This window comes from Epinephelus moara, chromosome 4 (genome assembly GCF_006386435.1).
Source record: "Epinephelus moara isolate mb chromosome 4, YSFRI_EMoa_1.0, whole genome shotgun sequence".
Taxonomy (NCBI): domain Eukaryota; kingdom Metazoa; phylum Chordata; class Actinopteri; order Perciformes; family Serranidae; genus Epinephelus; species Epinephelus moara.
The window spans coordinates 37,266,515-37,290,931 of record NC_065509.1 but is presented as its reverse complement, the minus strand read 5'-3'; the positions used below and the strand labels follow the sequence as shown (position 1 = coordinate 37,290,931).

The following is a 24,417-nucleotide window of genomic DNA, read 5'->3' as shown; positions in this document are numbered from 1 at the left end:
CAGTTTTAGTAAGTTTTCCAACTTTTGCCAAGAGGGAACTTTAGATATTGGTCCCTAGATTATGCTCACAGAGTTTCATACAGATCGGTCAAACTTCCTAGGAAGAGATCCATTTTAAAGGGACATTGTGTAACATTTTCAGTTGTTTATTGGCAAAAATTGATGTCTGCATTCATAAATATGTCATCACTGGTGTACTATTACTTCCACCAATAATCTGACTTATTCTCGTAAAAGGAGAATTTCGGATTGGCTTGTACATTGTGCGGGTAAATCGTCTGTGGGGTTCCATAATGTTTCGCCATCTTGAGAATACATCCGCCAGCAAGGGACATACAGCCCCGCCTTCGGCGTTTTCGTTGAGAGCCAGGCCAGCGCTGCGTGACTGAGGAGCTGAAGGAGAGGAGCAAGAGGCGCTTCGCTACTACCCTGGCAAATTTGAAACAAAGTCCCACTCTTTGAGCATAATGCAGGATCATGCATATGCAGCATCATGGCAGACAGAATCCTCGTCGCCAAGAAAGCACAAATGGGAATAGAAACGGCAACATGACCGGTGAATTAAAAAAATTAGGGTCCACATCGGAGTAGCCTTTCCCAGGTAGAGAGAGCTGCTGAGGGAGAATGGTAATGCAATCGCCGGTCACGTTGCCTTTTTGACTCCCTTTTGCGCCTTCTTGGCGACGAGGATTCCGTCTCCCGTGATGCTGCATAATACATGATCCTGCATTATGCTCAAAGAATGGGCCTTTGTTATGCTGCAGTAGTGCCGGGGTAGTAGCGGCGCTGGCCGCTAACAGCGGCTAACAGCTGTTAGCGGCACAGTAATGCGAGGAGAGGGATGAGGTGTGTGAGGTTGAGCCACTTGTCAGTTGTCAAAGGACAAGACGTGATTGGTTTGTTTCGATTTACACCTGCTCCAACAGTCCTACGTTGTAAACACAGCCAGCATGGTGAGGAGGGGGTTTGTCAACACGTCGCGTGTGTCTGTGTAGGAGCCTGAATGAATACTCCATGAAGTATGGGATGACATGGTTTCATCAACGTTATCATAGCTTTTTGGTACACAGCGACTACCGTTGTTGCAATATGCGTTTGAAACAGTGAGGCGCTAGAGTGCGCCATCTGTTTGAAGGCAATATATGATTTCAACGTTAGACGGGAGAAATTCCTACACACTGTGGCTTTAAGTGTTTTTCAAAAAATTCAAAATGGTGGAAAATCTGTATAACCGGAAGTTATGGGTTCTTGAGGCAAATTTGTTCCTCGTGAGGAGAGGCATCTCTGTGCAAAGTTTCATGTCTCTACGACATACGGGGCATGAGATATGCCCATTCAAAGTTTGCAATTTCAATCGGTTGCTATAGCGCCCCCCTTTGGCCAATTGATGTAATATTGCTTCATTCGCATCCTCCCATGACCCTCTACCACTGTGCCAAATTTCACATGCACTGACCAAGTCAGTGAGGAGATCATTATATAGTAAGATAGTAAGAAGATATAACCAGTAAAAACATTAGAAAAACTGACATCTGGCGCCCCCTGCAGACACATTATGGTATCTATGTTTGCAAGAGCTTGTAAAAATGTTTCAGTTCCTAAATCATTACACCTTTTAAATGCAGGGATGTCAAACTATAAATCAAGAAAAGCAAAGAGTCTGCAGATTTAACAAATATGACAGTCGGTGATTTCACTGAATAAATCTGCTGCTAAGTTAGGAAAAAAAACTGCAGATGCTCAACCATCCTTTGTGAAACAACAACAACAACCAACCACCACAGCATTTTGGATCACAATTGGAGTCAACCATCAGTTCTCAATATAGTAAGTGCACCACACTGCATCGTCTGTTTTCTGACTGATAGGTCTCCTACAAAGAGAGAACACGCTCTACAAATTGTGTCTACCAATGAACAGAAATTGCATTTCTTTTTCTGTGTTAAAACATTATTTGCAAGCTGAATGTTTATCTTCTAGGCTCCATAAATGTATGTCATTTTAGACAGTAGACAATCATACGCAAGCTTTAGTGCCACACCAAACATGACACAATGGAACAAACAAATCAAAACAGTAGAAAGATAGAACCTGATATGAATATGTAGTTTATGTTTTGCAAAACTCCTCCAGGTTTTAGTCTAATTCATCTTTATGACAGGTGCTGTCCTTGATTTAAAGGCTACTGTATCCTGGAATTAAAAAAAATACTGATTATACAACTTTATTAATGCTTCTGTTAACATTACATCAATATTATTGTAATTATTAAGAAAATGAAAAGCATAACCAGGACATACAGACTTCTTAATGCAAAAGTAAGGACATATTAGCAGTAGAGATGTAATACTTGCCTAACTGCTGTCCAGGTTGAGAATAGTGCGTCCTGTCAAACACAGGTGGGACTGTCAACTCCTGAAGTCAAGAAGCTGAGCAGCATACTGGGAACAGCCGGCCTCCTGGAAAACAAACCACACACAGATATAATGGGACAAAGATCACATGAAAGAAATAAACACTTGACTGTTTCTGGTATCCAGGAAGCAGACGCCTGAGGAGCAGAGGGGAGGAGTGCTGAGTCTATGGTCTGTACACACCCTCTTTGCAAATGAACACACAGCCTGCCTGAAGCTCCTCCTCTCACTTTTCAGTACTGCTGCATAATTCCACAAGAGGTCAGCAAAGATGTAAGAATATCAGCCAGCATGTGGACAAATATGAGTTCTGTAGGAACTAGAAAAGTCTTGATTGGTGTCATCTAACCCAGGATACAGTTTAACATAAAACAGTTTAATGATGTATTGTATGGTGCTTAAATGCTGTGTGGCCTTTCATTCTGAGAAATACCCCTGACCATGCTGATTATTAAGGAGGCTGTTTTTTAAAAAAAAATTATTATTTCATTGGCCAAAGTGGGCATGTATTTCACTTTAACTGCTGTCATGGGCAAATCAAGTTGTTTTAATCCACAGCACTGAGACATCTGGCTTGTTTGTGCACTCTACTTTACATAACTGACCATGTTTACAGGTGGGAGTGAGATATCAAGTTTGAATAGCAGGTTATTGATTACAAAACAATGTGTCCAGGGGGTTAAAGTGCAAATGTGCTCATGTTTTGTGGCCAGCTGGAGGACTGCTCACTCTATGTCCCCCAAATTAGACGTAACAGTGGCCCTGACATCAAGAACTAAGATTTGACTGACTGAGGGAACTGACCTTGAATGTACCAAACTTTTTACTTGTGTTTAATAATGTTTTTAGACCGACACAAATCACAGAAAGCATCATTAGCACCAGAATCAATCTGATGAAGTGTATCAGAATAGATTATTAACAAAGATAAATACTATACTTTCCCTAATGGTTAATTGCCTCATAATGATCAGTGACTGGAGGTCAGAGTTTGGCCCTTTGTTTTGGGTGCCTTTGCTCTAAATCAGTGAACTCTCTGCTTTCTCCCTCTCTCTCTCTCTCTCTCAGTTGCCCCATTTAGTCAAAGTGGCTGTGTGATCCCCAGTGTGTTGCTGCCCTCATTGGCTGGTGGTGGAGCGGCGCTGCTCTGTGTATTTTTGGCCATTGGAGCGGATCATACTGCGGTCTGCACGTCCTGTCAGTCCGGCTGCGGCAAGTTAGCGAGAAACAGCTAGATTATTACCGGAAGTAAAGCAGTTTTGCAATCAAAACAAGAGCCTAAACAAGTGGCCAATGGAGTAGAAGACAGTGGGCAGTAATAACACGGACAGGTAACACCGTTAATTCATGACATTAGTTCTTATGCATTAAAAAAATTAAAACCTAACTGGTTGGTAAAAAAACAACAACTTTGAAAAAGACTTACCACAATTTTATTGCCAGCAGTAGCCTCCACATTAATATTATTAAAGATTTGTGTCTAGTTACAAGTTCATCACTATTTTGTTTTGTTTTTCAGTCAAACATGAGCCAGAGGTGATAAATCTCCTTCTACTAGGCACCAAGGAAATATAAAGTGTAACCATGAAGTTATTATTAATTTTATTTTAAGTGTTTGTTATTTCATATTGATTAAGTTTGTGTTTTTTACTTTATTTCATGACAACTTTTGTTGGTTTGTTTTTTGCTCATAGTCATAGACACGAGCAAATTTCAATTTCCGGTTGCAATTTCCGGTTACCTGTGTCGCTGATTTGTATGATTTGTACCGCCAAAATAAAGATGTATATTCACTTCCGGGTGCCATTGACGTTGAGTTTGAGAAACAGTTGGAACTTGAAATGCTCCTTAAACTGTTCATTCAATGGAAAAATAATAGTAATGTTCACTTCAGTTGGATTAAGGAGTCTTTGAGGAATCTGGAAATGTCTTCAAATGGCGGTAGGTTCATGTCTAACGTCACTGTTAGTCTTTGAGAAAGGGACAGTTGTGTTACTTTATAACGGTAATTAATCATTAGCTAACGTTCATTAAGTGCAGTTGAAACTCAGACATAACAATGACAATTAGCTTAAGAAAAGGCACAGAATGTGACTGTTAAGTTAACGTTTGCACTTGGAACGGTTGGCAAGGAAGCTAACATCATGTTGGCTAATGCTAACGCTAACATTGCTAGCATATGGTGCTACCGTTTCCTTGTCTCAAATAACGGCCATCCTGGATTTTTCCTAATTGCGAGTCCTTCCTATTTTTGAGTTTTCGAGATGCTGTTTAACTAGCATATCATATTTTCCGAGTTCCTGTAACATTAGTTAAGCTGTAACATTGTCAGCTAACCATAGGTTAAGCTAATGAGCTAATGCTAACTATAACCTAACGGTCGGCTTTCAGCAAGATGGCGTATGTTAGAATATGCTAAGAGTAAAGTTATCCAAATTACGTGACAGTAAAGCGTGTTATAGCAAGGGTGGATGTCATCGTACTAATAGTAATACTTTAATATTATATTTGTGTTATCTTTGAATGCGCCCAATCATGGTGTATGTTCCTCGACAGAAGCTTTTATTCTGAGCGGTCTTACCGGAAGCTGCGTGAGTGACTGTGGCTGACTTGACGCTGGTTGTCTGCCCACAGACTCCAACAGGAGCGATACTGGAGAGCAGCAACTGGTTCGTTCGCCTCGTCGGTGCTGCTGCTGCTTCAACACCTACAACCAACGGAGGAGAACGGGCTGACCGACACTGTTCACGACTAATTCTGGTGGAATAACGCGGCACTGAGCTGCTTTCACACCTTTGTACAGGCTTTAATACTTGGGGAGCAGAGCTTCTTCGCCAATGGCAAGTCCGGTTGCAGACATAGGACAGTCTCATCAGCATCACCCTGTGACCGAGTCGGCCGCAGAGTCCGCGTTTCAGGAGGCTCAGAAATGGATAGAGGTGAGTCACGGAGCACAAACGCTGTTTCAACTCCTCAGCACTTTGCTTCCCTGTCACGCAGGTGTTGTGTTGTCATTGTGTGGCCTTAGTTACAGGTTTGCAGCCGGTGTCTGCAGAGTCTCCTCCTTCAAACGGCAGTTTGATTTTATTGCTTCGTCACCTGTTGAAAGGTGACTCAAACTGCTATAATTTGACTCAGATCCTAACGAAATCTTCCCAGTTATACTCCTTTGAAGTTCCTGTAGTGGGTTACAATGTGCCTGGCGCTCAGTCATGCCCTATTTTGAGAATATGTTGAATTTACTGGTATTTTATTCTTCTGCAATATAACAGTCCTATAATGATTTGCATCTGAAATCCAGTAGGGAGCTGATAACTACCACAGTACTCTCAAAATAGAAAGTTACATGTTTAATCTCTAATGATATCCTAACTGCAGTAATACATTATATTCTAAATAGGATATTGAACACAGTTGTTGTGAAACCCACCTAAATGTTGCAGCAGGCTTTCAGTTGTTTTTAGTGGTGGCTATTGTACAGTAGCAGTGGCTGCTGTGGGGCCTGGTGCGTGTTTGGCTGAAAACAATGAATGCATCATGTGGAATGGATTTTTGCCTCATTGCGAGCCTGCTGAACAATAATCACACAAACGAGGTTTTGTTCTGGGAGAATTTCAATCACGACACATGCCTGCCCCCATTGCTTTTGAGTCTATCATCCTGCAGTGAGCTGTCCTCTTGTCAGCCTTCAAAACATTGATGACTAGCTGATTATCTGTTGCATGTTGATGGAATGCAGTCACAGCTTTGCAGATTTACGGGAAGACTTACAGTAAAAATCAGATTGGAAGCCTGCTGAGGAATGAAGTGAGTGATTCAGTGTAGCAGGGGCGTTGATAAGGATTATGGGGCATTTGTACAGGAGGGCGCTGCCCCCCCCATACTCTGCCTTATTTACATTTAACTAATCATCGACAGGAATAGTGTTACTTTTATACCCATGATTAGCTGTGGCAACTGCATGTCTACCAGACATCCCCTCTTTAAAAAACAGAAAAGGTTGAAGGTAACTTTTTCTGACCAACACATTCTCACTCTGATGTCGTCACACATTGACGTTTGGTCATGGACTTTCCACATCCACATACAACCTGCAAAGTACTCAGAGTGCGTTGGTTGTTGACATTCTGGGACACTGTGTCAAGTTCTGCCTGTTACATACAGTCTTTTTCAAAATAGATGCACTACGTCAGTACAACACTGCAAATTGACATTTTCGTTTTTTTTCCAATAACAAACACACATGGTTGTTTTTAGGCAACAAAAACACATGGTCAGGTTTTAGGAAAAAAAGAACAAGGTTTGGCTTTAGAATCTGATAGGACGCGAACACTGCTCTCTCGGGTGAAAGTCGGTGTTTGTTGGACCCATCCACCACCCCTCCCACCTGTCCCAGTCGGACTTTCATTGCCTAAAATTTCATCCTTGTCCAGCCGCCTTTCCCCAGACGCTCCTGGGTGCCGTTAAACTATAACGCCAATGGCCATGTGTCATGCCGACATTAAAAGATGCCTTTTTTTCTTTGGTTTCTGACGCTGCAAGTCACTGCCCAAGCACTAGATTTCAAAGACTTCGGAGTGAGACCAGGCTCTTCTGACCATTGACAAATGGACATATCATTTTAGTTATATTCAATTATTTCTTTAAGTATATATTTTTTTCTTTTCCACAAAACTGTTGGAAAAAATCACTTGCTCCATGTCTTAAAGGTGAATATGTACTGGTTTTCCTTAGCCTTGTAAGATAACACTAAATCTGTTAGGGTCCCTAGGAAAACATGATGAGCACTTTTCTTTTTTTCTCAGTGTTTGTAGACCAAATGATTAATCGAGAAAATAACTACTCTGTAATGAAAATAATTACTTGTCACTAGCCTTGCATATAGCCAGACCTATCTCACGTCGTGCCAGCACTGGAGAAAGGTATGGCACAACTTATCACAGTTCCGCACTGGGGTAAAAACAGTTACACTTGTCACACATGTTTTAGACCGTGGTAAGCCCGGGATGAGATGATGGTGCCCTTGCAAAATAGTGTTGTGGTGGAACTTGATCTGGTGGCATATTTGCATGTCGGGAGACGAGTCCTGGTATTAAAATGGCTAACCTCCCACAAAAGGAAACACCACATAAAATAATAAAATATGTTTTAGTGATTAGGCTGCTAGCTTGGAGGTTGTTGTTGTTTAACGCACAGGGCTAAAATGAAGTGTGGTGACAGGCCTGACTATGGGAAACTAGTTTTGTGTAGCGACAGAGGTTTAAAAGCACTGTTACTGGTTATTTTTGTGGTCTGTGTGGAGAAAACACACATTTGTTTTCCACTTGTTGCTAAAACATAACAGTTTTAGTAGAGAATGTTCAGCATACACGTGTGCCAACAATGCCATGTCTTTAATTGCTGTGTCTATAGTTTGATTTAGATTGTATTTGTTCTAACTTTGCACTGTTCAGCTGATAATAATGTTGTAGTAAGTGAATGTTGAACATGAATGACTTATAACCCTTCATGAAATATTTTCTGAGAATTGTAAACATATTGGACTATCACCGGTTGCTAGCATCTGGCATCTGGCATTTAAAAAAGCAATATCATATTTGTCCAGTGTCAATAATTCTGATTGGTGAGTATTGGTTAGTAGACAGTTTGATAGATCTCATGTGTTTTTTCCCTGTGTAGCACCTGTATTAAGACCCTTTATAATTCCAGTGTCAATATTGATCAGCCTGAATAGCGGATATATTAGGCCATATTGTTTAATCCCTGCGTATTTATTCAGTCTTTATTATTACCAGCTGCCACACCGCATCTGTATTGGTCGGACTGTTCCATTTGTCATTTATAGTTTTACATATAACCCATCAGCCTGTTAGATTTCTCATTGCTGCAACTTGACTCAGTGCTTCTGTATTACCAAGAAGACGATTACAATATTTTTATACAATCTAAAGCGTAAACTTCTAATTTGTGACTAGTATCTTTTGGATGTTTTCAACCCTGAGTATGGTACTAACAACCTGATATGTTTATGTGCAGTTATTACTGTACTCAGTTTAAACTAATCAAGGTGTATTAAATCTCAAAGTACTATTGAAAATGACAGATCCTCTTTAAGAGTGTCAGGCGCCGTTACAGACCTATTTAGCAGAACCAAACTCCTTGGAGGCCCATATCAGGTCTTTAAAAAGCCACTACTGACCTAGAATCTCTGAGGCAGATCAGGGCTGATAGCTGAAAAGGCAGTAGTGAACTGATACCACTCCTGTGTTGTTGTTCCTCTATCACCCTTGCCCTTTGGGGACTGATTTCATTACCCATATTCACCTGGTAACGGTCTTTCAGTCACCTCAGGGAAGCAGACATAGGTCACTAGATCCTGAATGAATGGAACATACAAAGCCTCTGTCAGCATCCCAACAGCCATTGTTTGACTGCTTATATTCAACTGCTGTGTCATATATGGTGTCAGGACTTGAGGCTAGAGGTTATAACAACAGGTCTTCTGTTGGCCATGTATTGTCAATAGCAAAACGTGCAAAGCAACTCCAGCCAGCATCCTCAAAGTGGACTTGTGTGCTTTGTGTAGTTCACTTCGTAAGCCATACGTCCCTGGTTATAAGTGAAACTTTCGTTGTCATTGTCCTTTGTTTTGTCATTTGTTTCATTTTAGATTTGTACTTAGTCGTTATTTGTAATTGTAAATGTTTATAGTACCTCAAAACCCATGTGTGCAATGTTCTGACCTTCCAAAGGTGTGCCATTTAAAAACAATGGTTGTCCATGTTACATATACAAGAAAACAATCAGATAACGATGTGTCTTACAGAGGCTTGTTTGATTACTTTCTCGTGCTATTTTATGGCCTGTTCCCACCAAGTGAGGTTTTTTTTTCTCAATAATCTGGAGCAGTTACTCTTAAATTTTGGTTTGTTTTGGCAGGTGAGAATAATTTGAACTCAGCTGTGCACTAACTTAGCACAAAGAAAACCCTTAAGACTCCTGTTGAAAACTAGATTTATCCCTCTCTGGCAACATGTTTGGGTGGTCCCGCCAAAAGCACATCCGGAGTAGAAACTGATTTATAGTTCAACGTAAGATTTTAACCTGTAGGTTGCTGTAGCACCACCATAACTATATGTAGACATATTCTTTATCATAGATTTATTATACCTAAAGAAACTGCCCACACATGTTGCGACATAGGAGGGTTTGCACTGTCAATGACTTTGCTAGCTAAATCACAAAACACGTTTTTGCAGCAACTCGCATGGAGACTATTTCCATTCAATCACAAAGAAGCAATTGTGTTTATGTTCTTTCATTCACAAGATGGATTTTATGAAAATCACTTGCTTGATGAGAAAATATAAATTTGTTTAGAGTTACTGAAAGGGAGAAGATAACTGAATCGTGAACTTGCAAAGCAAGTAAGGCTCACTAACATCCACTTTGAATTACAAATCTCAAATGTGTCACCATGGGAGCTGAGCTCAGACAAATGCCAACAAATGGCATTCACACTTGCACACAATACTTCCTTGCCTGTCGCTTCTTCTCACCATCTCGTCATTAACACTGTCGCTAATGATGGTGTTTAGGCTCCTCTGTACTTCAGAAGAGCCTGACTGGCCCTTTGATGAGGTTGATTGATTTGTGTCATATAGCCACAGGGCGTTTGCATGAACGGAAACCCAGTAAAATTGCCTGATTGGTTCTTTTCTTCAGCACACATCTTTGTGGTTTGATTAACTGGCTTTCTTCTTAGTAGTGGTTGAGGGCTTTTTTTTGCTGTTGGCAGATTCAAACCAAAGCATAACTATGAGAAAATAACTCTGTCGGAGTTGTGTAATTTCATCACTTGCCTTGTTATGATTAAAGACATTTCTGGAGGAAAAACATTCAGCTGATAAATTAACATGAAGATTTCGTGTTGGAGCAAATGGAAAAACGCTTAAATTATGTAACCACAAACTTCCAAAGAAAAGCTATTCCAGTTTGGCACAAGGAGTCTAATATGATATCTTGTAAGTTTTAAACAAAGCAAAGTATGAGAGATTACCTCACTCACGTATTTAATATTGGTTGCTGGTTTTCCTTTGAGACTCAATCATAATCAGTGTAAAATATATAAAATAAAGTCTATATAGGCTGTCAGTTAAGTTGTATTCCCAAGGAGGCTGTCTCGTGGAGATTAGAGCACACTACATGATTTCAGAACTGTTTAAAACTGAGGCTGTGCCTGCACTGGTGTCTGCAAAAAGGGAGGTAATCTTGGACTTTCACTCCACATCAGTTTAAGCTGGTTAGTAATATGATAAGTCCCTTTTACACATGCACTGCAACCCTGAACCTAGATTTTATCCTACAGCGCTGTATGTGCAAACCCAAATGTCCAAATCAGTTAAAGCAGGTGAAGAAGGGTCATTTACACAAAGGCTCTAACAAAAATGTCAGACTGGAGAGACAGTGAAAATTGGGAACTTCTGGTGGTTGGGGCTGACGCCCAAATCATCAGACAGATTCAAGGAATGGCAAGAGACTGCAGCTTACTTTTCACATCATGGCCTGCCTCCTGCACACACTACCCAGGTGCCACCCCTCACCTAAACCAAACAGAGTATTTCCAGTAGGTGAGACATGGACAATCTCCAGTCGTGTACTATATGCCGGGGTTGTAACAATCCATGGATGTGGATCGATGTATCAATTCAGTGATCAACGATCCAGTGTCATCGATGCAAAGTGAAAACATCAATTCATATCATCATCTTTAGGTTATGCCTTTATTTTGATATTCTGTTACACCTCCGAACAGCAGGAGGCAGATGGTAAGCAGGCAAGAGAAAGAAGATGAGGATAATGTTATTTACTCTGGAATAAATCAGCAGTATGGAAATAATTTCGATGACAGTGGCTAAAACCAACAGTGGTGAAGTTTTAGAGTCCTCACATCCCTTGCGGAGATCCCAGGGGAGAGGGGGTAGCAGCACAACTCCACCTAATGCGGGCTGACGGCGCCCCAGATTAAAACGTCCAAATAATTATCCATAATTGAAACCACAAAATATCTCCATACTGCTCGTCCTTCATGTGTGTTCACGTGCTTTCGCTGGTCTCGCGTGCTGTTTTAAATGCGTGAGCGGAGTCAGTATAAAATAAATTTTACTGCACTTTAGTGGTTACTATTATTTACATTATTTATGTGTTTTATCTTTTATGATCAAAAGCAAAAAAGAAAGCTTGGCAGCTTCTTCTGTAACAGATTGTGTTAAATGGGCATATGATATTGTCTCAAACCAATCACAGGCCCCTGAATCGCATTGAATCAAGAGTATATTGTGGGAGACTTTGTAATATTGGCAAATATTGTGCTGTTGGCCAAAGAATCGATATAATATCGTGTCATGATGAAACTACTGATTTACACTCCTACTAAATGAGTGAATGGGCAACTCTGGACAAAGTCAAGACCTGATTCTCTGGACTTTGTCCAAAGGTCATATGAGAAAATAGCTTTAGTGTGTGCTTCTCTGTGCTTGCATATCTACAAATTTCAGGTATTGAATTTAATCTGTGATGTTTAGTCTGTACACAGTTTGTTTATATTTCAGGTTTTGTGCTGTGGTCTCTTTAGAAAGGAGTCTCAATTTGATGACAACAAAAATCAGTGTGGTCTGTGTTCTTTGCATAATTTTTGCAATATCACCATACTGTTCTTTATTTAAATCACTGTTTACATGGCGGTTCAGTTGCCTGACGATGGCACTCATTCTCTTGTTAATGCCTGATATAGCATAGCTGTGTTATGTGTCAAAAAAACGTAATGTAAATAACTTTTCTTGGCAAGATGTCTTTTTTTCCAGAGCTTGTCTCAACTAGTTCAGTGTCTCTTCTCTGTTTGTTCTGTATTGTCTGAGTTTCTCTCTAACCTTGAACCCCCACCTCCTCCTATCCAAGCCATGGCATGTTTAGGGGGCTGTAAATAATACAAAGCTCAATTGAAACATGCCTGAAAGGGAAAGTGATATCATCTACATGTCAATGGCTGATACCATTCCAGTGATATCATCGTACCCAACAGTTCAGTCACCAGATTGATCTGTTATTAGATGTTCTGTTCAGCGTAGATATTACTGAGACTTTGCTTTTCACAGTATACACAAAGTATTTTATGTTTTTGGTTTGTGCACAGTGCTTTAATGTGTGTAGAAGGCAACATGAAAATATTCTACCCAAGACTGCTAAATACAGCTGCAACCAGTGTAGGACATAGTGTGGTATTTGTTCTTTTGAGTCATAACTGAGTCAGAAAAACATATTTTGCAAAGGCATACATTATGTAGTAAGCCCCTTTGCAAAGAGGCAATGCAAGACATCCAGTAGGTACTAGACTACACAGCCAAATAAACAGGTTTCAGTCAGTCCCCATACAAACAGTGAAATACTGACAATTAGGTCCAGCCAAATCTGACTGAAATAAAATGCAGTATTTGAGGTTAACGATGACAGCTCCTGGTGTTTGCTATGGAAACTTTGAGTTGAGGAGCCAGGAGGCAATGAACCGAGCCGAGCAAATGGGGAATAGATGGTACTAGTTGCCAAGAACCCAACGAGTTTTTAACACTGATGATGATTCTCATACATTGTAAGGACTGTTGACATTATGTCATCTTTCCACACTTCCATATGCCTAGTTTGGTGTATGATGCGTTAATGTTTCTTTGCAAAGAAAGTCCTCGCAAATGAAGAGGCCATTAACCGTCGACTGTATAAACAAAAGTAGGTAGGCGCCATTTTGCCGCACTCCCCGATTTTGTTTTTATACTGCCAATGCTGAAAGAAGACTGACTGGGCTTTCCTGCAAATTTGCACAATTCCTGTTTAAAAAGGGCTTGTGCTAGTTGGATCATGATGCTTGAACTCCCATGTCAAAGTGGGTGTGTCTCTTCAAGCTGGCACGCACTGGAGTTCTGACTGGCATTTATTATAATATAAATTGTCTTTGTAGCTGCCTTTGCAGTTGTGATTAAATACTTCATAGTTCTTTTTGAGGCACCTTTTGGTTGTTGCTGCACAAACAATGTTGATCAATACTCATAGGGAGACCATTGTTTCCTGTCTGATTTCTTAAGAGCGTCATGGTAGCCTGATGTTCAGCGAACAGGCCCTTGATGAACATGGTCACAAGTTCAGTCTTACAGACACTAATGCAAATCCATCAACAGCCATTTGTCTGTAAAAATGTTCTTGACTGACGCTCTGAGTAAGAGGATTAGCTACATACCAGCACTATAAAATTTTAATGTTTTGAATCTGCCCTAGTAAGAACTCTCTCCTCGTTGGATGTCATGACAGCAACAGAATATGAGAAATGCAGTGCAGCACATCTCTGTTTTTGGCCCCGGGCTGTTTTAGGCAGCCAGCACCATGTGCTCAGAAAGATCTGTAGTCACCCCTTAATTAATCCATGATGTCATTCCCAGTTTGGGGGCATTGTCATTCTTTCCTAGAGAGTGGACTGATGTTTCAAGTGCTGGGCTTTCTTGTCACTTATTATCAAAGTACACGAGATGCACTGCTACGACTAAAAGCCATGGTAGAGTGTAATTTTAGAAGGAAGTGTCTGTCAGAGAAGGGTTTAGGCTTGATTGAGGATGTTCCCTTCATCACTCACCTTAATGCTCTGATGAACTGGAAATCCATGGTCTACCACAACCCCCTTCTTCTCACTCTGCAGCTTGAATGATGAGCTTAGAGGACACAGTTAAGTGTATTATTCCAGAATGAGAATTAAGTTGAAACATGGGTGTGATTAATATCAGATGCCCGAGTCTTTCACTTAGTTTCTCAGCATTCAGAGCTAAATTTATGACATCTGCTGTCAGTGTGTTTATGGTCGTAGTTAAGCAATGTCATATTTAAGCAATTTGGGCAAAATGGATAATTAGTGTGATTCATGTTGATTTTGTAAGGACGGTAAATAAAAAGACAGTGGGTTTGCAATATTAAGCTATAAAGTGACATGAAGTTTTTATCTTTTATGAATCCCTCAGGGGAGAGTGGAGGTACTTACATTTAGCCATTTCCATCAGCGCAAGATACTGCTAATCATGATCTTGAACAGACTCAAACACTTTGTTTAGTCTCCAAATCCTTGTTAAATAAGCTTTATTGGCCACAGTTATAGCGATTTGTCATCTGTTTATGTTGCCTAAATGAAATCATCCAAAGCAATATTGATTAAACAAGCCACAACATAACCACTACACTCTACATTCTGCTCATCTGAGCTGTAGCTGATACAAGTGCAGTACAAAATTGGATGCTGTCATTTTTACAAATTTGATCAGAGCTCCTTCTTTGCCAGCACATGAATCAGCAGCACACAGCTTCAGTCACTCACACAAATGAGAAATCCCTGAAAGTAAGATGCTAATCACTAATCCTGTGGTTATGATCTTCTTAATCTCAGCAGAAGCCGTCTGTCCTCTCCTGATGAAGCAGGGAAAAGAGCTGGCATGTTGACATGGTTGCATTAGTGAAAGAAGAAGGGATTAGATGTTTCAGAGAAGCAGGCCTTGTCACTACACCCAGGTGTCGATTATTTCAACCACCTTTCACAACTACCTTTTTAAATTCTAGTTATACCTTTTAAATTATATGAGTGCTATGGGAGACATTGCAGTATGTTAGATGTGTTGAGGTGCTGTCATGTATGATTTCTTTTGTAAAGAGTGGCGTGTCATGCAAACAAAAACCCACATTCAGTGATGCAGTTGTCAACAAATGCCTGCCAGCCTGAGTCCAGATGGGTCTTTATGAACACACGCATGTTTGGGGTGAGAGGTGGTCATGTGGTGGATTACCGAAGTCGATGGGAGATTACCCCCCCCCCCTTTCCAGTATGTGTGCATGCCTGTACATTTGTGTTCATGCAGTCGCTGAGGCAACATGGATCCACTTAAGGGTAGTCCACATTTTCTGGAAATCCATCATATCAGCAGTGACATTACAGTAAATAATGACCACCACAGTTGCCCCATTTTCTGTAGCTGATCTTGAAGGCACCATTACGGATAATCAGCCATTCTGGTGTTCATGTGTGTCCTGCCTGTGGCTGACTTGTGTAACGCCCTTCATCTCAAGGAGCTTTTAAATGAAGCAGGTCGTTTGTTGGCTGCAGTTCACTTCCAATAACTGCAGAGTGGATATTTGAAGGCTATACCAGCCAAAGTAGACACACATAAGAAATGTGCTCTTCCACAGCAGGAGGAAAAGAAAAGCCAAATGGCTCAACTTATCTAGTAAAATCCGCAGGTACTTCATTTCACAACCAAATGTATTCAAATGAAGTAGGCCATTAGGCAAGCTTAAAACAACATTATCCACTTAGGTTGATGACAACTTATAATAAGTTACTTATCACCAGCAACACTTTTCTTACAAATTTCATATTCTTACTCACTGTGTCCTTTTATTGTCAAAACGGCTTGTGGTGTTTTTCAAGGGCAAAGAACAGGTGGCAGGTTGCCCGAGACAGGCCTTTATTTAAATGAGACTGTACTGTAGGCTGAATAGGTTTAAGGCCTAATGACAAACTGGCATAGCTTGAAAGACTGTCATGTCACATGATGCATTTGATGCAAAAGTATTTAAGTACATCTTACCCCTGTGATAGACTATTGACGTGTCCAGGATGTGCTCTTGCGAGATGCGTGCTGGGATAGTCAATAGCTCAAATGTCGTACAGAAAACTGAACAGAAGGATGTGATTATAAAACAGCCACCAAGAGCAAAACACTGAGAATATTAGCTGCTTGTTCTGTGTCCCTTTGACTCTCTGGCTTTGTGTGCATGTCTGTGCGTGTCTTTCAGTGCTCCATGTTGCAAGTCTGCCCGTGACAAGGTGAACATATTCGTCTTGTTCAACTGTCAGGTCTGTGTGTTCATGCACTGTAAGAGAAAAGGAGCCTTCAAGGAGGAGAGAGCAAGGCAGCCTGACACTCTGCAGTGCGACACACACACATACACACACACACACACACACACACACAGACACAATAAGCACCAGAGTGAAGGAGGTACAGCCGGCTGTGTGCCAGGGCTGCACAGCCACTCTCTGCAGGGAAGCTGTTAACAATTGTTTTTACTTGCCACAGTAGCCAGTGCACCTAATGCTCACTCTGAGGAGAAACGTAACTGACAGATGCTGACAGCACTCTGCTATGAGGACTGGGAGGTCCGTTTTAAAGTCAATTTCAAGCATGTAGAGAATGCCTTCACCCAAAACGACTCGCATTATAGCAATAGAATAGGCTATAAATTGCAAGCCGAATGTATTTTCAGCAGGATTCTGCCCTTTGCCTTGTGTGTATGTGTCTGCCTTTTTTTGCCTCTTTGCTTTTCTCTCATGAACACATTTTACTGTGGGTGCGTCCAACAGTAGATTGGGTGTTGGCAAACTTGAGGTCAGGCTCCTTGCATCCTGAATCTAAGCAACTTAAATCTAGTTGTAGTATAATGATGGACATTCAAGGGGAAAATTAAAGCTAATGAGCCAGAGAAACTTCCCTTCTTAGTCTCTGCACAAACTGCAGCTGCTTCAATTAAGACATTGCCATTAATAATGTTTTAAAAGGAACACAAAGCCACTCCAAGGCACCCTTGAAGTTGAATTTATCATGTAGTGTTCCTGCAGTTTGCAGTGCTACTTCATCATGAAAGCAACAGCGTGTCCGAAAAGCCCTGGAGTTGTTTTCAGTTAATAATATTCCTTTGAACTAACCATAAAATGAGAGCTTTTTAAGTTTCACTTGAAGGATCTGCTCTCCTTTTCATGAAGCGGCAGCCACAAACCAAAGATGACCTTGAAACAGACACACAAAACTCTGTAGACGTGTTCTCCGTCCTGTCTTCTTTAAATCAATCAAGATAATCTGGAATAAACATTGGTTATGTGGAGTTGACCCAGGGAGAAACCAACCATACCTGAAATCTTTTCTGTACATGTATCAGTAATTGTTCAGAGTCAGCGAAAGACTTTTATCATCTCCTCAACTCAAACGTTCGGTCACAAGCCTGTTCTCTAATCTTTGCCCAGAATTACAGACCGCACCTCCTCTGTCATGTAATCTGCCATCACCCTATTGATTGCCCTTATTCACAGCCAATCTGGGTCACTTTGCATGCCTCCCACTCAACTCAGATTTATGGATTGCTCTGTGGGCTTTTGACTGAAAGGGTACAGGTTCAAGTTCTTAGACCTGTTGGAAAAACTTTTGCAAATGTGCAAGACTCTTGTGCAGTCCCTCCAGCAAACATCTTTCAGTAAACAGAGCTATCCTCATCCCACATCTGCTGGATCTTATTTAGTGCCAATGGTTGTAGATTTCTAGTGTAGGTGTGAATCTTTATCCCGATGAAAATGAACATGAGCAGTCTTGAAAACGTATCGCATTAGGTGTTACTCACACTTCCTCCTGTGTCTTGCAGCATTTGGAGCTGTTCTTAGCTGGCATATGGGACTGTTTGATGGATAGGACAGAGACTGATGTTTCTCCTGCGTCCAGGGGATGGTTCTAATTGGGTCATGCAGGCTGAGCTGGTTTCCTAGTTTTCTGAGTTGGGGCACAGGGGAGCTGGACTCTTTTTGACTATCGAGGGAGCAAGTGCAACCTGCGCTGGATTGCAGGCTGACTGACAGTCATAGAGCAATAGTGTGACACTATAATAGGAAAAGAGGACTGTTCTACCTTTTTCTTCCTGGCTCTTAGCTTGCTCTTTTCTGTTGTACATGATCTTCTCAATAGCACAGACAGCCTGTCACTCAAAACGGCCCACCCTTAATTATGTGCAACTTTAAGCCTGATGAAATGTCAACAGGTGAGTTATGTAAAAATTCACCTCCTGTACAGTTGTCATGAAGCGGGAAATTAGCTAAGAGACCAAAACTGTTTTTTTCACCAGCTGTAAACATGTTTATTTACGCTGTTGAGTTGGGCATTTGAACATGAGTGTCCATGGGGATTGACAGGCTTCTGGAGTCAGTCTCAAGTGACCTTTCAGAGAACTGCAGTTTTTGGCACTTTGTTTTCAATATTCAGCCCCGAAGGTTGCTGCTCGGTTGTAACAGACGCACAAACAATGGTGGCGGCAAAAGTATCTCACCTCTGAAGCGATGAAGAAATGGAGTTTTATCATTCAGTGGTCTCACATAGACAGACCTGTCTCTGCAGCGTTGTGTCAGAGCTAGAGCATTACTGCTCCCCTGTCCTACGCAGTGGTAGTGAAGGTGACAGGCTGGCACTGCTGTGGAGTAGCATTGCTCCTTTCAAGAATATCGTTTGCTCAGTATGCTGTGTGGCTCTGTAGTTGAGACAGACAGAGAGCGAGGGAGACGGTGGTCAGTGCTGCTGGCGATCGGAGCAGAGATATTAACAGTTCAGTTGTCAAGCGGGAGTAAATGTACAGAGCAGGTTGGTTGGTTTTTGTACATCACCTGCACAAATAGAATGCAATAACCAGGTTACAAGTAGGCTATTTATAATGTATGCAGGTAATAACCCAGTTTCTCTGTACAGTATATCCTGAATTTGATTATAACCAAGATAAACTTCAGGCATGGGTTTTTCATGTCCATGATAATGCACTGGATGTTCAGTTTTGCTTTGGATTCTCTGTCAAAGTGATTAAGATCATTCAGCGTCAGTTTGTTTCAGCATAATTTTGAGGATGAAATTTGACTGTCTATTGAATGAGGAAGGTGACCTCACCTCTCGGCTTGTTTCATAGAGAGACATTTTCTGTTGATTCAAGCAAAATATAACATTGTTATTCCTCATGTGAGATAAAAGTCTTGAGTTTTTTTGCACTGCAGAGAACCAGATGACTCAGGTCCACCATGAATGGAGGCTTTTAGAACTGAGTGGGATGCCTTTCATTGTCTCACACACACAGTCTCATAGACACGATTCTATGTTCACTCACCCTGACATTCCTGAGCCCCTCAATCCCCATTCCATGCACACACACACACTCGCTCTGTCCCTCTCTATCGGAGCTCCCCAGCTGGTCGCCCCCCAACAACAATGCATTCTGTCACCACGCTCTGGAAAGTGACACAATCGTCCCTCAGCTGACTGGCATTTGTCTGGACAGAGCTGCATGACGCAGCATTGCAGTCACTAGTGTGTTTCTCTCATATCTGAGTGGAATTTCTGTGTAGCTACAGTCAAACAGGCTTCAGTTTGCTAATACTATAAATTTGTTTTTAAAAATAAATTCACACGAGTCATGTACACCAATCAGAAAGGTTTAACTTTTCTACTGAAGGCCTCTCATTAGCGAGTAATGTAAAGGAGTACAGAGCTTTTGGGGCATTTGGCTCTTTTGTCAGCTGCACTGTTAAGATATAAGAACAGATTTCAACATATTTGTGTCACAATATTGCTAGCTAGTCAAATTATGTTCTTTTATTTCAAAGCTGTGAATTTTTGCACGTGGTCATTCAAGAAGTTTATTGTAAAATGGTATTAAATACCGATATTGGTTTTGGATGTAAGCATCTAACTGAGGATTAATAACATGCATGGTCCTGCCCCCTGAGCTGCCATTCCTGACTCTTTTCGTATTAGTATTCAGCTAAAACCATTAGCTGTTATTTGCATGAGAATAAGCGTCTGCTCTCTTCCTTTTTCTCCTGTTTTTTTTTTCCGTGCCTGCTCTTCTGATTTAACTGTCATAGTAACACAAGTTTCACATCTTTTGCATGGCATTAGAATTATATATCACACTATAGATGGATATTAGTTAGAATATGTTTAGCTGTCAGGACCTGAACACAGATTGTCACCACTCAGTCTGTTTTTGAAACACTATGTATGAAAGAAACCATTATTTATAGATTTTTTTTTTTTCTCTCTACAAAAATTAGTCTGGAGTAAAAGTTTGGGTGGTCTTGTCACCAGCTCCATGTTTTGATGATTTCCCATCATCCATCTGCACTCGTCAAAGGCATCACTACTGAGCATAAAGTTTAATTGACAGGGTTGGAACCCAGGCCCCATAAATATAGTTTCAGCAGATGTTGAGTAGTAAACCTGTCTGTCGAATTATTGTTTCAGCATGAAATGTGTAAAATGGAGTGAAGTTACGACAAAAATTATATATTTTTTTCTTTTCATGAGTATAGAAAGGTTCAACAACTTATTAACTTTACTGTATATCAGCAAGTACCACTGAACTGAAATCTGATTTGCTTGTGTGTAGAAGAATCTTTATGTTTTCTACTACTTTCTATACTAGAGGCAGCAAAAACAAATGAGAAGAAGAAGAAATTGGGTAATCAGTAAAATCACCATGACTGAATCCATAAATAGAATCCACTGATTCCATAAATAGCTCCACCTGCTGTCCAGAAACGCCAACCTCATTGACCGAAAGCCAGAGGAAATGGACCACATCATATTGACTATACTGTTTTGATTTACAGAAATGTCTGGGTCCTGTAGTGCTAAACGGAGCACTTTGCACTAGATAGCAAACAAAGTAACCAAAAACAATTAATCATTTCAAAATGTCATAACAAAAGAGGATTTTGTAGATTTTTGCCTTAAGAAATGATATTGTCACCTCAATGTAGTGATGGTCAAACTTCTGCTCTGCTTTGCTTTGCTTATTAATTTGTGTTCCGTAACAGCCCTGTTTAGCACGGACCCTGTTGACATCCTTTTTCTTTGTGTTTGGAAAATTCTCCATAACCCTCATGAGTTAAAGTGAAACGATAACCTGTCTGTGAAAGAAAAACAGAAGCAGAAAACCCCATTCTATGACAACAGATATGATCAGGCTTGAGGACACAGAGCAATGTGCCTACCTGTTATGATTTTACCAACTAATGTGTTATCTTGCAAATTTGCAATCTAAATTTGGTACGCTTATGTTTCATTGCGTTTTGAGTCACTAGTGAAGCTAATAAATCCATTTAATGTGTAGCCTCATGTGTGTCTGTGACAGAGAGAACCGAAAAAAGAAATTCATTGAAAATCTTCTTGACATCACTGTTTGCTTCAGAAATATTAATATAGTTACACAGGACCATCATTGCACCACTAACAAACAGTAAAAATATAGCAACCCTTCTGTCAGCTTTGGCAACTAAAAGCTGATTGCTGGTCTGGCAACCAATATCAAACTGACTTTCTGTCCAGTTCTTTCAGTTGTTTGTAGCTCAGTGGCTTCAGCCTGGCACTGCCACCGCCGGGTGAAGGGTTCAGATTTCCACAGGGCCCAACCATGCTGAAAATACAAGCACTCACTGTAGTGAAGGGGATAAAAGCATCCGCTAAATGGCATACGTTTGACTCGTACAGTAGGAGTCCTGTTCTCTGCGACTGCAGCAGGTCAGCCTCTGTGTAACGACAGCAGCAGGCAGAGGTCCCCACAGGCTCCATGAGGCCTGGACAACAGCCAGCCCTGCAATTTAGAGAGGCTATTTGTTAAATGTTGGCAACAATTTAATTGTGACAGAGCATTTAGCAATTCCCATTGAAGTACAAACCCAGTATACACAAACTCTGCAACAACACAGTTTAGATCAGTGATAAGAGGCCAACTGGCTAAATTCAGTCCTTATATGCCGTCTAAAAGGGCCCCCTTTTGTTCTTGTTGCTGTTTCCTTCTTTGGGTAAGATTAAATGCAACATAGCCCACTAAAGACCTACTACGTAACTAACAGATTCACTTATTTTGATCCAGTGGCCATTATTTAGCATGTGTGGTGCAGTGTCCTTGATCAGAACACCAGCAGTTCACTTACTGCAAGTCTCCCTTGTTAAGAGTGTCAACTAAATACCTACAATGGAATGGCTTAGCTTACAGTGCTGTGCTCTTCAGTGCTGTTATCCCCATCAGCTTGCTAGTAGCAGGGGATAAACTTTAATCCTGACTAATCTAGCCAGCTGCACCTCCCTCCTTTTTGGGGCAAGCATGACAGCTCCCCTGGGTGGCCCGAGTCCAACTTTGACACCATCAGTAAAGGGATACAGGAAGTTTGTCAGCATGTATTGTCTTGACACTGTGATATTTACCTTTAAAATGTTTGTCATTTGTATCTTGGAATGTTGTGATCTGGAAACAAATAAGAAAAATCAAATTTATCACTACTAAGCTAGCTATTGGTAATCTACCATACATCATCTGCTTTGTAGCATAAGATCAGACTTTAGGGCCCCACTAGGAAAAAAATAGGTATCGTGTTTGTTATCTAGCCTAATCAGGCCGCTTACCTTTGGTTCTCAGTTGACAGAACACTAGCCTAGGAACCAGACAACAGATCCAGACATGCCGTATTTGCTCTGGCAGATACATCTGATCCCCCTCCTGTTTAACAGAATTTCAGCCAGCCAAGTCCTGGTTTGGGCATTCACAACCATTTATCTAATATGGGACAGGTTTAATACGATGACTGACAACTTGCGGGGCCTTCAAAGGTAATGATGTCATTTTTGGCTTGTGCACCCTTACACCTGGGACATAACGGTGAGTATAAACCTAGTTCAGTAAAGAGGAGTGCCATTGAGGCATTTTCAAAAACAACCAAGATGGCTGCAGCTGATGTGAAACTTTGTACTATTTTCAAATTCTAATGGCAAAAACGGCACTCATCCAAAGATGTATTGATGGTTCACCATCTCAGCTCATCTCTGGCCACGCTACTCTGTTTACATCTGTTTGTTGCTCGTGTCACATGTTTCTTTGTTCTGATTGGTTGTAGATTTATCCAGTCGCGTCCAGAGGCATTTTGGTCTACAGCCGTTGATAACACCCCTTAGAAATCAAAAATGAACTGAGGGGTTCCAGATCAATTTGCATTTGCAAATGCCAGGCTAACAGAACATAGCCAAATATGCCAACATTAATACGTTAATGCACAACTGGCATAACTGGACTGTCCACCTGTGAGAAGAGGAACTAATAAAAACACCTTAGATGGAACTGAAACCTTTATATTCTCTCATCTCTGGTACATCTCTAGAGTCCTAATCAAATTTCCCCTAGGGGACAATAAAGTATATCTTATCTGATCTTACATAAATTGAGACACTTTTCCCATTCACCAGGGCAGCTGCATGGCATACTGCTGTTAGGAGACAGGGCCACATTTTTTTAAACTAAAAAATGCCTGCCTGTTACTCTTACTGTGGATTTATTATCACTTCGCCATCTTCACATGTAGCTCTGACCTGAAGGCAAGAAGTCCATGACCTCTCTTAGGGGGTTGTTGAAAGGCTTTCTGGGAATTCACTAATCTTAAATTGGAGTGAACAAGACAAGTTGAGGGATCACAAAAACAACCCCTAGGATACACTAGATGTCACAGATTGACGACTGTAACAATATCAAAAAATTGTATATTGCTGTGATTAAGATTACAGGCTAAATAAATCAAAGTGGGGAACAGAATGATTAAATCTAGCTTTGTTTTTGTCTGATTGATCTAATCTAACTCACAGTGCAGGGGGCTCAAAGATAATACCCCTACTGATGTTACATTTTCTTGTTTTAAGTTGATGATTAAGTGAGATTGTATCTGTCAACTTGTCTTTTTCCAAAAATCCCCTCCCCCTTCCATGTGTAGACCATGTTATGACCTGGCTCTACCAGCCACAATAGAAGGGAGACACACCATCTCAAAGTTTAACAAAAGAAGATCCAAGAGGACACCATCATCGACTTCACAACTAACACAGAGAAACTTTGTATTCAATGTTAATTCTCACATTGTGCGCTCACTCAGCAATAGGCTGTTAGTGTTCTCAGGGGTATAATCAGTTATTCAAACAGCTTCTAAGCAACTTATGCAATGTGAGCAAAGCCTAATCTTCAGCCAGTGAACCTTTCCACATTTTAGCCGTAATGGCTGTTGTGAAACTAGTCAGACTCTGCAAACTAACTCAAAGAAATTCTCTTTTCAAAGCTTAATTCCCACACTAGTGTTAACTCT

The 24,417-nt window shown here is 40.9% G+C and overlaps 2 protein-coding genes across 8 annotated transcripts in view; one reads left to right on the top strand and one right to left on the bottom strand.

Moving 5' to 3' along the window:
• Positions 1-5,124, bottom strand: part of LOC126388605 (catechol O-methyltransferase-like) — an 8,936-nt gene extending 3,812 nt beyond the window's left edge. Inside the window, exons 1-2 of the mRNA XM_050041809.1 lie at positions 4,996-5,124; positions 2,355-2,459 (exon numbers count right to left, since the gene is read on the bottom strand). The gene's annotated coding sequence lies outside the window, so the exon portion shown is untranslated. The remainder of the gene's footprint in view (positions 1-2,354; positions 2,460-4,995) is intronic.
• The window catches only part of LOC126388603 (LIM and calponin homology domains-containing protein 1-like), a 114,206-nt gene continuing 94,846 nt past the window's right edge, over positions 5,058-24,417 (top strand). For 2 of the 7 annotated variants that reach the window (XM_050041801.1, XM_050041800.1), the window contains exon 1: positions 5,058-5,353. In XM_050041801.1, coding sequence (XP_049897758.1) covers positions 5,252-5,353 — 102 coding nt within the window. In that variant the 5' untranslated portion in view covers positions 5,058-5,251. The remainder of the gene's footprint in view (positions 5,354-24,417) is intronic. The other 5 variants (XM_050041803.1, XM_050041802.1, XM_050041804.1 and 2 more) reach the window with 4 other exon arrangements.